This window comes from Ptychodera flava, chromosome 4 (assembly GCF_041260155.1).
Source record: "Ptychodera flava strain L36383 chromosome 4, AS_Pfla_20210202, whole genome shotgun sequence".
NCBI classification, from domain to species: Eukaryota; Metazoa; Hemichordata; class Enteropneusta; family Ptychoderidae; genus Ptychodera; species Ptychodera flava.
The window spans coordinates 17500525-17518565 of NC_091931.1; the positions used below are offsets into that span (position 1 = coordinate 17500525).

Consider the following 18041-nt stretch of genomic DNA (forward strand, 5'->3'; position numbering starts at 1 on the left):
TATCACAATGAAAGTCGTACACTACACTCAGTGTGACAGTTTTCGGACAGGGTAGTGGATTTCGCTCAAAGCCGTTTCATAAATGACTAGCTGTACAAAATCTTATTACCATACCTTTTGAAACTTTATTGTGTTTATCCTCAAACTGTTAACACGACAGAAGTGGTATTTAGGGGGGTCAAAGTTGCAAAATTGTTGACCCATGTTGAATGCGTAGTAATCGGACGTCGTATTTGGAATATGATTATAGGGGCTAAATACTGATATTTTGAAACTTCGGACCCTGATTTTCAATTTCGATGTGTTAAGAAAACTATATGGAAATATTTTGTGATAATTAGTTACGTTTAATCCATGGACGACGCAACTATATTTCAACGTGTAGCGCTTAGATATCGGACACGGTCTGTCTGTGTGTGTTGCGTTTGACACCTTGTATCGTACGGTGTGGCTAACTTCGCCAAGTTTGTAGCATCCGAAATAACTTCTACCGGAAAAAAAATCCAAAACGGGACAGCAGCGTCACCTGACTTAATATTCTGCAGCATGACTTGTAAAAGGCTATCAATACAGAGCGAAGTGAGTATAACTAATAGCATGTCATTAAATGTCCGAAAACTGAGGTCGTCGGAAAACTGTCACACTGAGTGTACATTACATGGCTGCATAGCTCCTAGTGATGTTATGCGACCTGTGCGATGCCATATTCAGCAACAAACCACAATCCTGATCAGTGCTATGTGCCTTGTTTTAGACTTGAAACATGACGGATGCCAACGGAAGCTTTTGATCACCTTGTCGTTATTCAGCAACACTTCAGGGCAATTGGTATATCAGGAAAGTAATAATACAATGACATCATTATGTTCAAGTACAGTCTTATTTTTCTGGTTTTGGGGAGGTGTGCTTTGGCCCACAGGTGCATGCAGCGTTGCTTGGATAGTCGATCAAAGGCCCAGGGATCGAAGTGTGAGACTGACGGCCTAATCTCATTACACTAGTACCAAGGTTCGGCCTTCAGCCTCGCACTTTGATCCTGATGCTGCGCACACCTGTTCTTTGGCCAGGGGGTTGAAATGGAAACAGTTCGTACTGGAATTTTATATTCTCTCTTTCTTTGGCAAATAACGCAGTCTGCAAAATATCAATTATCAGTTTTGCTTCACTTGTGGCCTATAAAATTACTCGTGCCGGTACTTTGCTTGCTGTGTAGCGTTTGCTTTTATCAGGTCATGTATACTCCTATCACATTGCATCTATAGAGGGTGCTGTGAGTAACATCAAAACCAAACTATCCCCGTAGAGAGCATGCTGAACACTAGCTGTGGGTCAATAGCTATGGTGCTTTGGGACGGAATTTCTGCCTTTTACAGGCTGGTTGGTGGTGGGGTTCAGAATATGAATGTCAAAAATTAGCAACAATCCTGTCCGAAAACACCAGAGCTAGCTGGACCCCGTACCAAACTCTCCTCATTCCTTGTGGTGGAAGCTATGGAAATTACATGCATGCACATACCAGCAATTGGCTATTTTTTTATAGGTGTAACAATTCTGTGAATTGTTCGTTTGTAGCATTAAAAAAACCATTGGATTCTTTCAGTACAAGATACCAGGTATCTATGGCATGAAGATGCCCACAAAATTTTCCACTTTTTGGAAAAGATTACTGACAAAAATGGGTAGGTATCAATCCATAGATATGACTAAAGAAGAGATAACTGTTGATGCACAACTGACAGTTGCATGAACCAGCTCCCTCCAGAGTTTGAAAAGCATCGTCACAATCACACATGTACCTTAAAAACAGAAAAATCAAATACTGAAAAATCACCCGTGTCCAGAGTTGTAGTCTAAATCATGTGCCTTTATTGAGCTTATTGTAATATCTTGCCCAATACAAAGGTGTAAAGTCATTAGTGAAAGAACAGCTGTACCGGAAAGCTGGTTCCAGTTGAATGATTTGGGGGAAAATTGCACCTTACCAGAAGACTGGTACAATCAATAAATCTCTTCAAATTTCATTTGAACTTTTCACCCATAAAAATTTCTAGGCAATTACAGGAAAAAACCTCCCTTCCCCTTTTGTGGACAAAATGAAACTCCTTTGACATTTATAAAAAATTAACCTCCTAAACTATATCAATAAGTAGTTGTTTAAATTATATGTCATGTATATGGCAAGCAATAATTATACTACAAATTACAATTTATAGAAACTCTCCCATGATTGCTGGTTGATTCCATTCAACAGAGGTAGGGACACTCCTGTGTGCCTGGGAGGCTAGGAGGGTCTCTATTGAAATTTGAACCTCAATCATTCAACAATGGCACACTTTTAGACTACTATTAAAGAATGCACTATTTTGCCACAAGGCAGTACGTCTTCATATTGCTTGATTGGCATTTAGTGGCACAACCCAATTTTTTTTCTCAACATGAATGTCCAACCTGACCCGATTGTGTAAGCGTTGCCTATCTTTCCATGCCATATGTGAAAATGTTCTGTGAACTCTCAAAAGAAGTCATCAAGTGGCTTGATGAATTCATGCAGAAATCAACAGCGTCCAATAATATGCAAGGGCGCCACCTAGTGGCAAAGTAATGCAACCATCCTGACTTGAAAGGCATCCAATCTGAACTCCATTGAAATACTGGCTCAAAATAGCACCCCATGAAAAAAAATAATTTGGATATTTACAAATAGTGATGGAAATCCAATACCAAGAAATAGAAATTTCATAAATACTTGAGTGAAAAGTTTACTCAGTGAGACAGAAAGCTGAGGCTGGTGTATGATATGCGGCGACCAATTCAGATATGTAGATAAAACATAAATGAAAAGAACTTATTCTTTGTAGTACTTATAGAAAGTATTCATACACAACTTAAAAATCACTTAATGAAAAATGATTTCCTAGTGGACAGGTATTTTGACCAAACAAAGGTGTTAACTTTGACAAAGTCATTCAAGAAATGACGAGTAGCCTTTCACCGGTAACAAGATAATCTTACCCGACTGTTTCACTGAAAGTATTAAATACATGTGTTACTGTAGGCACTTTGTGTACTACAAAGAAGCATGTTGTACATGTTTACATAGAGTCCCAAACAGTGATTTAGTGACTGTTGGCTAGGGGTTTGTGGTTATGGATAATTACTGTACAAAAATGAGAAATTTTCTGATTTTCAAGCTGCAAAATTTACAATCAGGTTTTCCAGGAATGTTATGTGTCATAAAGCAATCACATAGGGGCTTTGGTTGTACCTTAGTCCTGCAATAGAGGCTTGCATCTGTGTGCAGCCTGGCTGCAGATTTACTGTACTATGCAGGATCTGCAGCCTATCTCAATAACCTTTGACACTCCCATGGAAGAGTGAGAGTTGAGAAAATCTAATCTAACGCCATCTGTACTGTCTGCCCCTTAATATTTGTCAGGCATACATTTCAAGTATTAGCAGTGTGATTCTCTATGGCAAAGATTTTCTTTCTTTCATCCTTTCAGTAAATAGACTGAAAGATTCACTGAAGTGTGGGGGCGCTCTGATTTGAGGTGAGAGATCCTGGGGTGTAATAACTACACAACGGAATCTTTCAGTCTGTACTAAATGGTGGAGAAATCCTACCGCTGATCCATACTCATTTGCATTGATATACAAGGATAAAAGTTTGCATGAAGAACTATTTTAAACAAGTCATCGTTGATGACACAGTCCCCACTTGTTAATGGGTACTTTGATTACAGGTCCTCAGAGAGGATAGAGGCCTCTTCATTAGGTCTGTGATAAAAATACTTTTGAATAAATTCGCTTGATACATGTCTGAGCTGTAGTTCAGGACATGAAAGAATCGTAATAAAATGGCCACATGGCGGCCTTATTGGATCCTATCACAGAACAAATCTATGTGCATATGTATGACAGACATCCAGCTCTATGGGTTTGCTCAGAATAGATATATGCATAATTAATGAGGTACAGTATGAAGCATCATAAGGTCTCCCATCATACCATATATGAAGGGTGTACCACTTGTGGTTACTGAGTTATGGACAAATATGTATATTGAGGTCAAAGGTCATCGAGGTCATGTGACATTTTGTCACAATAATTTTATTGCTAAGTTATCCCTATATACAAAAATTCAGACCTCTTAGCTCTATTGACTCGCTCAAAATTAGATATGCACATAACTAATGAGGTACAATATGTGGCGTCATAAGGTGTCCCATCATACCATATATGAAGGGTGTAGCACTTGTGGTTACTGAGTTATGCACAAATATGTATATTTGAGGTCAAAGGTCACCAAGGTCACATGACATTTTGTCAAAAAATTGTATTGCTAAGTTATCCCTATATACCAAAAATCAGACCTCTAGCTCTATTGGCTCGCTCAAAATTAGATATGCGCATAATTGATGAGGTACAATATGTGGCGTCATAAGCTGTCCCATATACCATATATGAAGGGTGTAGCACTTGTGGTTACTGAGTTATGGACAAATATGTATATTTGAGGTCAAAGGTCACCAAGGTCACATGACATTTTGTCAAAAAAATTGTAGTGCTAAGTTATCCCTATATACCAAAAATCAGACCTCTAGCTCTATTGGCTCGCTCAAAATTAGATATGCACATAATTAATGAGGTACAATATGTGGCGTCATAAGGTGTCCCATCATACCATACATGAAGGGTGTAGCACTTGTGGTTACTGAGTTATGGACAAATATGTATATTTGAGGTCAAAGGTCACCGAGGTCACGTGACATTTTGTCAAAAAAATTGTATTGCTAAGTTATCCCTACATACCAAAAATCAGACCTCTAGCTCTATTGGCTTGCTCAAAATTAGATATGTGCATAATTAATGAGGTACAATATGTGGCGTCATAAGCTGTGCCATCATACCATATATGAAGGGTGTACCACTTGTGGTTCCTGAGTTATGGACAAATATGTATATTTGAGGTCAAAGGTCACCGAGGTCACGTGACATTTTGTCAAAATATCTGAGATATCTGCGTGAAAGGATGGACTCACGGATGGACTCATGGACGGACATGACCCAATCTATTAGCCCTCTGGACTTCATACGTTGGGACTGAAAACTGTGTCACTGCATCCTTTTTGCAATATGAATACGATGAGAAACTAAATTTTTATTTTCTCGGCCTTATACATGGGAGTCTATGGACTGCCTTATACATGGGAGTCTATGGACTGCCTTATACATGGGAGTCTATGGACTGCCTTATACATGGGAGTCTATGGACTGCCTTATACATGGGAGTCTATGGACTGCCTTATACATGGGAGTCTATGGACACTGCCTTATACATGGGAGTCTATGGAGGTAAAACTAAAAAGTCCTCTAACATGGCCAAATTTGATCGCATTGTGAAACAAATCGACGTGCATCTGTATGGGGTAGGGTACTATCCTTGTGCAAAGTTTGAAAGAAATTGACCTGGGCATGTCTGAGATATCTGCGTGAACGGACGGACGCACGGACGGACGCACGCACGCACGCACGGACGCACGCACGGACATGACCAAACCTATAAGTCCCCCCGGACGGTGTCCGTGGGGACTAAAAAGGAAAGTTAAACATTCGATATTATCAAAATGAAGACAGCACCCTTGCAAGACTTGAAGTTCATTGTAATTTCAATGTGTTACAACATTTTGTTGTAGATGAAGCTGCTTTTGCTGCTTTCTGTAGAGTTTAGACTGGAGGATCTGTCGCTCACGGCAGGGCTGTACTCAAGGCTTTGCTGAAAGACAGATCTTCCAGTCTACTGTAGAGTGTTTAAGTTAGTCTGAATCCTATAATTTTACTGTGTGATAGACTATTAAATCCAAATAGCATGTATTTAGGGCCAAGTGTATCCCATGAGTGTGGGTTTTTTTTAGCCATGTTAAAAAGGAAATCTGTATAGGAATGTTGAAAACTCCATAGGAAAAGCAATTTTGATCATAAATTAAATTTTACTTATGAAAAAAAGGACAATGCCAACATTAGAATATTTTACCCTATATCTCCCAACTTCTGTTTGAAAGTTTTGCGTCCTTTTCCTGTCCTTTTCCAATACGTACAAGGAAAATGTCATTCTATAGACCCCAAAACATGCATTAAAATGTACATGACACAGAGGAATAATCCGCTGGAATGTCAGTCCTCAGATTTTACATAATCTGTCAGAAAAATCCGAGTTGTATACTGCTATGGCTTGCTGTGCTGCTATTCCTTAGGAATGGGTGTGTGAGAGAATCATCCATCCAATTATGAAGTAAAACAAACACATGGGATACACTGCCAGTGATTTCCTGTTGACTGGTTGGCTGTCTCCAAGGAACGCCATGGAAGCTGAAACGAATGAGGAAATTTGAGGGTATAAAAAGAGCTGAGAACATACAGAAAACTTGAAAACACCTCACTAGATTTTTAACAAATGAAATCTTTTAAGGAAGCAAACAGGCTCACGAGCTTATCAGACATGAATATGATTATTAGCAATTGCTGACAAAAACTCATGTTCAAAATCGTATGACATTTGGATCTATACTATAGAAATCACACGTAACATGGATGTAAAAAGACACTAAACTATATCCAAATCAAACATACTGAATAATCCCACATCCAACTCGTACATTACAAATAAAAGTCAAATTTTGTAAAGCTTTTATGAGATATAGGTACAAGTTTGCAAGACATCTACTGTTTGAAGTTCTCTTACCGAGAGTTGACCAAACAAAAGCTGCAAATACTAGGATAAATCTGATAACAAATAATGCCGTTGTTTGGTGTGCCAGTAAAACTACCCTACAGATAATCGATGCCAGGTTGAGTGGCAGGATACAATAACCCAACACACAGACACTCTGGAAAAAGGATCTGAAAGAAGACAGAGAACATACAGCAATTTTTAGAATGATGATGCAGTGTTTATAAATATGTCCTTATATCATGCAGCATCTACTTTCACGGCAGACTTACATAACAATATTTTTAAGTGTAAAGATTCACTGCCTATACCAATTGAGTTTGAGTTCTCAAGATAATAAATGCTAGTCAATATATAACATTGAGTTGAAAAGTTGGTAAACAGGTGTCTTTGGCAAAATTTAACCTGTTCACCCCAATGCTCTGTGAACAGGTCCACAGTCTCCATTGACAACAGTGGTTTTGGGCCAAACCATGGTGGTGAATGGGTTAAATAACTTTTGGATAGCTGTCACTGGTAAAATTTTGATAAGTTTTTTTGACATGGAAATACTCTATAGGAAACTTTAAAAATGTTGGGACAGAAAGTACAAGAAAAACATGCCAGAGGCCATAGCATTCAGTTTATTAAAAGGATACTGAAAGAAATTCCATCTCAAAATACAAAATGCATAGGGGCATAACTTGTGAAACACTTCAAAGCTTACCCTTGAGTTTCATCTTTACAAGCATATTCCCCCTTTATGAGAAAACTACCTACAAGTATTACTTACATCGTTCCTCCTAAGAGTTGTGAATTTAGCGTAACAATGACAGCGCCCCTGTGACAATGACAAAAACTTCTGCAAACTGTGGACCACCATCATCTGTGTCATTTGCTGATGAACCCTGTAACATCCTGTGTGAAAAGATAGCAATTGGGATCAAGTTCTGGAACAGACTTGTAACTTTCAGAGAATGGACTGTAGCAAGCCAGATTTAGGACCCAATGTACACTCCTTCACAGCCCTTGGTTCACTGCACAGCTGCTAATCCGTTACCGACATGGTTTGGCTTAGGCTAGCCCTGTAGACAAATGTCCAGTGCACTGAGCCAAGCAATACTCAGCTCAAAACCAGGGCACTAGCTAGCCACATTGCTAAGTCAATGATGGGCTGTGTGAGTCTAGACCCAATATAGCAACACTTACAGCAAACATCTTCACAACAACTTGCTTCTTAACATAAAATGTACTTCCCTTTGAGGGCAAATCAGGTGAAAATTCAATTTACCTTTGACCATTACAGTTTGTCCATATCTTGTCTAGACTAAATGACCATGATTGTATCAACTGCCAATGTTGTTACTTAGAGAGCAAGTCCTCATTGGCTTTGTAGGCATATTTTTTTTGTAAATGAACATATAATATGGTGAATTTTGTGAAAAGTCTCTTTTCATCTCATGTCTCAAAGAATATGACAAATAATATAGAGTTAAAAGCCGGAGCCAATGACTTATGTGATAATGATATTACAAACGCGAGCATTCACATTCAGGCTGTTGATGATCATTGAACAGATCATGTACCAAATCAAACAGAACTTTTGGAAGGCACATGTACATTGAATATACTCTGCAGTTAATTCAGCCTTGTAAATGTGAACGGTAAGTCTGTAACTAATGGGAGACAAAGCATCAATTGATAATACTTACATTCCTAGTAAAATACACAATACAAGTGGACCCCAAAGATCCCCTGAAAAGAAGTGAAATGAACAGTGGTCATTGAACAGTCACACTAACCAGAAAACTAACAATATTGGATTCATGTTCTTATGCAGGCAAATATCATGTGTTTTTTGTTCTCTGTTTAAAACCTATCAAATTACTGATGACAGAGAACCAGATGAATTCTCAGAAGAGACTTGGGAAGAAGCCAAGCACTTTATCTTGAAGTCTGTGTATTATAACGCATTTTATACTGTATTTCAAAATCACAATTAAGGAAAATAGTGGAACGGGAAAAAAATTACAAAACACACTAAAACATATCTTCTGATGGGCATAAAACCCTCTGTGATGATGATGAAATGCCCTGAAAAATACTGCAACACACATCCAAACACAAACATAGTTATACATAAAGGTAAAGAATATTCCATTGTGAGTTATCCACAGTTATTCATTTGGCAGCGTTGAACAAGAGCTGCATTACAAGCAAAGCTTTCTCAATGGTCTATGATTTAAGATGGAACCAATGTTAAATAAAGCTCACTACACAACACCTAAAATAATGTCATCATTAGTCAAGACTTTACAGTGTGTCCATATCTTGACTAGACTGAATAACCATGATTGTATCAACCGCCCATGCCATAGCATATCTATGCACTTACATTCTCTTAGTAATGTTTTGCTTTGTCTTGGCCAAAGCACATGAAAGAACTTGATTCCAACTGCTTTTAAATCTCTTTTCTGCAGTAAGGAAAAGAACAAAACAAAATGGAGTCTAAATCCTGATTGTTCAAATAACTCTGAAAATCACTGAAAAGAGTTCACACAAGGTATTTCAAATAGGAATACTAATCTTTACGGCCCTGATACGGCTTTTGCGGCCCGAGGTCGTACGGCGGAAGGGCCCGAGCGTGCGAGGCCCATACGCCGTACGACCAAGGGCCGCAAAAGCCGTATCAGGGCCGTAAAGGTTTTATCATATACCTTATGGAATGATAAATATGTAGTTTACATAATATTCAACATTGTTTAGGAGATAAAAATGCGTGCGATATCAAAAATTCATCGCCATTTGTGTCAGTTTTCATAAATACGATGGCTGCTTCCCGTCGCGGATTGACATACATAATGACGTCATTTGTTTACCTGCAGAATTCTAGAACGCGCAAAGCAATATGCGTACTATTACATGACCACAGAGATCAAGGCTGAAATTGAGGTGTAAGAAGGACAAAAGCGTGATGTCAGTTTCTGGTAATTTATACTGAACATGCACGCACTTAGTATATACACAGGATTTCACTAGAATTTAGAAATAAAAGCCGATGTTACCGGCGCGGCTCCACTGTTGCCACGCGCAACTACGATCTGAGCGAGCAGACGTTTTCCAAATCTCGCGCTGGCTTTGTGTACGAATGGAACGTTTGCGGATAGCAACGCGCGTAGTAACTTAATCGAGATAGTTCAGAAATGCACGCGATTGCCCATATTTGGGCACCGGCCCGGGGCGTGATATGTAAAAAAAAATGCACGGATCTGAGGGCGCTTTCTCCCATAGCTTTACACAGGCACGTGAATGTAGGTATATGATAATGATATTGAATACCTCCATAATATTGACAGATTTTCTATTATACTGCTAAAATTCTAAAAACCTACTTCATTGATCCCTTATTACTAACATGAAAAAAGTATTTGACCCACTGCAAGTTACTGAAGATAGCCAAAGATGTTCATGATAATTTCTAGCATGAAATAAAAATAACAATATTATTTCAAAAAGATTATGACTTTGTCCCTTTAATTTCTGATTTGAAATTTCTCAGGATATTTCTGTGAGCATTCACACAAAGTCAATCAAAATGTGTTTTTAACTGTTGTCAAGTCATTATGTAAATCTGTATGTTTTGTTTGCACTTACAATTGTAACTGTAACAGGTTCATCTAATGTAGACAATTCATCACCCTCCTCATCAGGTGCCCCAGGTACTGTAATGTCGCCCTCTATAGGATGCTCAAGGGCAAGATCTGTCATGCTCTGTAACCAAACATGAAGACATTCCATTGAAAGAAGTTAGGGAATTTCATAAAGTAATAACACATATTATTATACACCTACGTCTGTAACCTATGGAGTTTCGTCATACAGTAAGTTTCGGTATCAGAGGACGCGGAGTCCAATCATAACGTTAGGTGTTATTGGACACTATTTGACCTTTGACCTCAAGACACCTTCACGTCAACATGAGGAAAAAGAAGGAATATTTTACATTTTTTACAAACATATATACTTTTTAACATTCAGTACTTCACAAAGTAAATCATGGTCAGTCCAAAACTGGTGAATTTGAGTGAATTATGCTGCTGACGTAAAATTTCTACCGTGTGCACTGCGCAGCGCGGGTTGAAATTTCGTTCTGTGTGCTTAGCGGATGTGCTGAACATGTTCCCAGTCTGCTCGTGACGTAAATGATGATGCAATTGACTGCAGACACACACAAGTTGACCGGACACACAAATATTGAACGACTGCATTGAATAGTAACACGACATTTTTACGTGTAAAAAATGTCTTTTCATACGCACTACAGCTACAAATCAGTAAACAACAATTTCTCGAAAACTTCTAAATACTGGTTTTACTAGTCCATATTTTCTGCAGTGTGAAATAGAGAAATATGTGTTTCCGAAGAGCCAAAAGTCTTCAATGTTTTTCTAACCAGTAATTAAATGAGTCGGCAACTTCTATGTCTGGCTTATCAACACATATAGTATGTACTTTAGAAGAAAATGTGTGTGATGAACATGCGAGTGTAAACACTGATCTTAAATTCCCTATAAATCCTGGAATTTTGTGAATAACCTTATACACCCATGGCCACTTTAGTCTTGATCACCCTGTGTTCAAGATTGAGATTCAATGCAACATTACCATGCACTGGTCCATGTACAAGTCTTGTTTATTTCAATTTCCCTAGAGACACTGTCTGCATGGGACATACAATTTTACTGGATGCTATAGTAGTGAGCTCATAAAAGTGTGTTGCCTCAATAAATTAATTATCGCATAGAGGCTTTAATGAATGTAAGTGGTATCTTGTGTCTCAATTTTCAACACAGAGTGCCAATCCTTAGCTCTCATTTTTGGCAAGGTCTGTTTTGTCTTTATACAAGCAGAATTTCTGTCTATATCAAGTAGGCTTGATCAACACTAAAGTGGCCACGAGTTGTATTACTGAGTACGTACACAGAAAATAATTTCTATTCACATGTACTTGTTTTGTTCAAATTGATTGATGCTGGAAATAATGTATATTTAGATGTTACAGTAGAAGTGTGGACAAAGGAATGCTCTTCAGAGTTTATGATATGGCCATGGTTCACCACCATACTATCCATAGTAGGTTAGTCATGAATGGTGTGATAAAGATCACGGCATATATACATTATACTTTGGACTTCAAATTTTCATTGTTCAGTATTTTGCTGTACAGTAGTAGAATTGCATCAAGATTTTTTATAAACACACTCGGTCACCCAAAAATGTTTCAGCAAAAATATTGTTCCATAGAGCAGGCAACTGATATCAAAACAAAACATTTTTGAATAATCAAAACAAACCTTATGCATTGTCATTAATAAATTAACACGATCTTGACAAGCAAAATGTGCATGACTTCCAAACATAATTTTGTTTGGACTATTGAGGTACAAAAACCACATAGACCATTGAGGATTATCACTTTTTCTTTGATGAAGGGAATTTTTTCAAATTGCAATTGTAGCTTTATTGAAACAAAATAATTGGGTTATCACTTTAACTCATTGACATAACAGATCTCGTTTGTGCGCAGTCTTTCTGAAAGTCATACGCACGGATGCACAGCATGTATTATTTCAAACAGTGAGAAAAACAGTTGAAATACATTTTCTTAATATCTCATGCATTGAATGGAAAAACTGTTTGTTATCAGACTGTAATGAATGACCTCAGACTTTGCAGTGATCAGCTACGACAAAAATTTGCATAGCAAATAAAAGCCGTGATATGATGTAACAGCTGCCTATGATGGCTGACTGATTGCTACTGTTCTAACTGCTGCCGACCTAAAGAATGATTTACTGAGAAATATGCACTGCACTAGATGCAATGTCAAGCAAAATATGATAATGACAGACACTGTCCATTTCACTCCTCACATTTCAACTCTTTACAAGCCACTATTAGTAGATTATTTGGGGGAAGGAATTGTTTTATATTTTTGCATACAGCTTATAAATCTCCTTGTTCAATGGAAAAAAAAAATCACTCAAGAAAAAAATCATGTAAAGTTCAATCTTTTATTCGGTGCTATTCAAAATAAAAGTTCATAAAATAACTGACCAGGGTCCATCCCTCAAGGATGTAAAATTAGAGAAAAATCTTTATCCTGGACTGTCAAACACAGTAACCTTGTTTTTTAAACTTCCAATGCTTTGATACATGGGACTCTTCCCAAACTGGCTGTAACCATCAGAATTGTGCAAAAAGGGTAGCACTTCAAAGCTGTTGCATTAAAATATAGTCAACAGTTTGCCAGAATTTAAAGGAACTTACATTTCAAACTAAATTCCAAACTATTTCCATTTGATTCTATAATGTTATCTATTCAATGCAAATCATTTGTCTGAATATGGGCATTTATTTTTAAGGTACCAAAATTGTAAATCCTATTTCGTTAATTTTAATTTTATTCATTTTATAGAAATTTGCATGATATCACTCAAGACTAACTTTACATTCATATATGACATGATATAATGAAAGTGATTGGAATGATAGTTTCTCCATGACAGAAGCATACAATTAGCAGTGTTAAATCTCTCATTACTTCAATAATGTATTTACAGGGGTATATGCTGATATTGTGAAATAATAGTTTACAGGGGTATTGGAGGGTCTATGTATTGGCTGATATTTGTTTTCTGCCTGTTATTTACTAATTATATGTGTACATACACTAGTACATGTATCATGTGTGTATGATATATCTCTCATTATGATTAAAAATATGCCTGTCATTGATTGACCTCTATATTTAACAATAATAAAATGTGCAGTATATAGGTATTCATGCTATCATTCTAATTACATCTCATAAAAAAAAATATATATGTCATGAATTTATCATGTACGGTACACCATGGAGGTAGTCTCTACTACCTCCATGGGTACACCTAGTATACATAATTAGTGGTGTGCAATGCTGTCATGATTTACATTTAATCTACAAGTAATTTTATATCAGTTAACCAGGTTTACAAATGCTGTATTGTGTGTTCTCTGCTACCTCCATGCATCGTGGAAACAGATAAATTGGCATATATCTGTGTTTTTGAATAAATCAAATTAGCTTGAAAGTGTTTGGAGTCCATATTTATACTCGTTGTCGAACAGTAGACTGGTTGGCTACCAGTAAAAGATGGCCATTGAATTATCAAATGTGTAAAACCTCAAAGGCAAGATTTCATTTACATACTAAATTTTTTTATAATATATTATTTTTCACTATTTTTATATTATTTTTTCACTTTTCAAATTTTACGGTCTGAGCTGACGTAATTTTTTAGACGACGTTGAACAGATCAGCTTTAGGGATCTTTGGAGAATCACTCTTCCCTAACCCTGATTTTGCTTCATGGCTGATGCAGAAAAAGCACGGGCTATTCACCACAGGCCAGACTCGTCACAGCTGTGGGTGACGTGGACGCATACGCGAAGATAAACCCCACGCAACCGTCCGCTATGAGTAACGCATTGAATCGGCCCGGCGACGATTCGCGTTCGGCGGTGGTAAATTATAACAACCATATTATCAGTCTGACGGAAAAAAAGCGCACAGCAAACTGTTTCACATGTGAGATCGAGTGCTAAACCATACCTTAAATTGTTGTAAAGAAGGGGAAATGTAATGAAATAAAAATAAATAACGTTGACTCACATCTTTTATGTCCATGTCGTCCGCCATGTTGGAAAAGCCCTGTGAACTCAAACCTCACAGGACTTTAAGGCGCATGCGTACAGGTGCACCTTGGGAAGGGGAATCCCTACTCCGCTTCCTGTTTCACCAACGGCAACGTGTACCACCACCATAGCACAGCGTGCGTGCCAGGTCTTGCTAAGCTTTATCCGTACACTTTTCTAGCATGCAGTAACAGCACTAAATCCATGAGTATGCGTTCTTTTGTGCAATTCTGTTTTGTCGCCTCGTGCCTGTTCTCACTGTCAACATGCGAAAAGGACAAGAAGTCGAAAGAATCGACCGCCGACGTCGAAGAGGACAAAGGTTTACTGTTGTGTATCCTTTGATTCAGAACGTTTATTGCGCTGTTCATTCATCCGAGGACAGTGATATTGAGCAGCGGTTTCCAATTATTACTCTAAAGAGTACATCATCTTAGCGTCAGGATTATTGTTCAGTGGTAACTGGACCGGTAACTGTACTTTTAATAATCATAGACTTTGTATATTTGTTTACAGAGTATGAGACCTTATCATACTTTTGAGCACGGAACTTTTTCGAAATCACAGCTCGATCGACGCATTATCACACCATAAATCAACTGGTATGCGGATGATTTACGAGCCCTACCACACTCCAGCCATGGCGGTACCAGTTCTGGTACCTCCATGCTCCAACTCCGTAACTCACATACTTTCCGGGGGGAAAAAATGTCGTTTCGTGCTTCAGGTTCACATATACTGGTCAGATCCACAGGGTCCATACTCTCATGGAAAGTCCTAGAATTTTAAAGCCTCTTGGAAAGTCCAGGAAAAGTCTTTGAAGGTGAAATCAAGTTCTGGAAAATTGAGTCACACAAGAAATTTTGTTTGAATGGTTGGTAACCTTAGGGTTACGGTTAGGTTTTAGAGGTTAGGGTTAAGGTTATTTAGAGGCCCTTTTAGTTCGCAACCAAAGGTAGGTCCGCTAATCATCAGTTTCCCCAATTTTCAAAAATGACAAGAAGATCAGTCATGATACTGTATCCTGAAAATGATGTGAAAAATTATACATAGAAATGATATATTGTAAAAAATTATGGTATTGTGGCCCTCAAAAGGTCCTATAAATTGAAAATTGGTAAAATATCCTCAAAAGTCCTTGAATTTTAAGTGACTTTGAGTTGTTTGACTCTGATTTAAAAATGTATCACAGCATGATTATTTAAAGTTTATCGAGGTTGAGTGGCCATGCCATTTGGAGTGCTCATTCAATCGTGATTCAATGTAATGTGCACCTCAAAAAATATTTAAATTAATAGAACTGGTTTATGAATAGCAATGGCAGATCAAGGACACAGTTAGAGAAATTATGGCAAGGTGTATTAACTGGAGAGAGTGTGTTGACACTAATTGCTATTATTTAAAGTAAAAGAGCCAGCTATTAGCTTAATTAAGAACATCGAGGTATAAATACCATCATGATAATGTTAGAACTTTCTCAGAAAATATTCACTCCCCGGGGAGAAATGTGATTATCACAACTCTCATATCAACAAGGCAAAGGTGATGGTGAGAGATACAAATATATATATATATATTATCTTATCCAAAAGTCAATCAAGTGACATAACCAAACATTTGTTTTGCAGGGTGGAAGGGGAGTTTGTAGAATTTCAAGCTCATATACTGAATGAAATTCAATGCATAATACTTGTGACCCAAATATCAATTACATGAACTTAATTTATTATAGGATGACAGAGAATTTCTGTTTGTTTCACAAACAACACAGAAAGATATGGTCAATGCATTTGTTACGCAGTCCTTAATGCCATCCCAGACAGACAACTCTTTCAGACTAGGAGACAGGACCACATGGAAGCTATAAATAACATACTAGCATTACAAGACTATGAGAAGCAATACAAACTCATTAAGATGGTTTATGAAAAACTTTTTGAGGTAAGAAGTAACAATCACACAAGTCTGTCAATAGTGCTACACTCTGTCTGAGAGTGAAGCAGACTTTATTTTGCACTGACCATCCAATCAGTTTCTGATTGTACTGTGGTCACACTACTTTTCACACTAATTTCTTTTTGACAGTAAAATATATTTTTCACAATTATTCTGTTGCTTCATAGTGCCAGGTTTCAGCCATAAATTTTAAAAAAAGGAACATAAACATCACAACTGGTTTCAGTGCCTGTATTGATCTGGACCAGACAGATTTGAATTGTAGAATCATTTTAAGGCAATAAGGTTGAAAGTTTCCCAAATTGCATGGCCCTAATTTTAAATTCTCTACAGAAAGCATAAGCTTCTTTTGTGCACTTTACAGAAAGCGATACTAAACTGAAACTACTGAATGTAAGATCTGGTACCTCATGTTGAGATATTGAGTTACAAAAACCTGATATATATCATAAACTTTACTTCAAGAAAGCATTGATTTGCCTGAACTGATCCGAATCTCTTTTGACAACAGAAATAAAACCATACGCCAAACACTTGACTTATCTATATAAAGGCCACAGTAAGTAAATTCTTTGTTTTGCATCCATTGAAAATTCCAAAGTGTAGGTGTGTAAGCGATTCAGAACACACAAGAGAAATTTAAAACAAAATGCCAGTTAGTTGGACAGTTTTCTCATACAAACTACTAATTCCTTTAACTATATTCTTCTAGAGAATGAAATTTTAATTACCTCTTGATCACCAAATGGTTTATTGGTTGTAACATGACTGCTGTGAGGAAGTACTTTAACTGTTGCGATGTAAAAGTTGTGGCTTTGTTTTGTGACAGGATACCACCAGCACGGGAAAATTCTGCAAAAAAATTTGCATTTTTTCACCCTGTAAAACTCTGAAACCTGTGTACATAAAAGCAAAACAAGTAATTTATGTACTGTGGCTTAACATATGCATGTTAGCAGATCTCTTCTCACTCTTCAATAAGTAAACATGAAATTACTATATTGTATATATTGTATCACATGCTTCAACGCTATTTTGGAAATTGGTTTTAAAATAATTACTAAATCGTATGGGACAAACTATCAAATTGCACATTAAATGGTGCATTTTGCTGTCAGGATTAATTCAGTCTGCTGTTATGATGTTGTTACTCTTCATTTTAAACTCAATGATACCCATGGTTTGTATGACATACCATTTTTTTCTACTACATAGTATCCAGTCATGCATGTAAAGATTTTTACATTTTTTTAATGTACGGGAAAGCTGTTACACTTTTGGACAGCTGTCACTGTGACAGCTGAACTGTACAAAATTTACTGATTCCCAGGCCATCCTGACACTGGAATATTTATAATAGGGTCAGGCTTTCACATCCATCTGTTGATATGTGCATTCAGTAATCCTACTGACATTATACTGTATTTTAGAAACAACAGTTCAGAGTATGGGTCCCCACATTCTGATTCATGAGCCCATGCCACCATTCGGTCTTCTTTTTTCCCTGGACCAATACTTCACTTTATGGACAATTTTTTTTCGATAACATTTGTTTCAAGTACTTCTATAAATTCAAATGACTCGCATTGCACTGATTCATATCATAGATACTGGAGCAACCCAGTGTCTGTGCTTGAAT

The 18041-nt window shown here is 37.3% G+C and overlaps 1 protein-coding gene across 1 annotated transcript; it reads right to left on the reverse strand.

The window, feature by feature from the left end:
• Nucleotides 1-1843: 1843 nt before the first annotated feature.
• On the reverse strand, nucleotides 1844-14507 carry LOC139131068 (protein YIPF6-like). The gene is given in 8 exon segments (XM_070697005.1): nucleotides 1844-6369; nucleotides 6743-6900; nucleotides 7503-7551; nucleotides 7554-7627; nucleotides 8422-8464; nucleotides 9105-9183; nucleotides 10364-10480; nucleotides 14424-14507. Coding segments are annotated over 8 exon segments (666 nt in total). The 5' UTR covers nucleotides 14451-14507; the 3' UTR covers nucleotides 1844-6250.
• Nucleotides 14508-18041: the final 3534 nt, after the last annotated feature.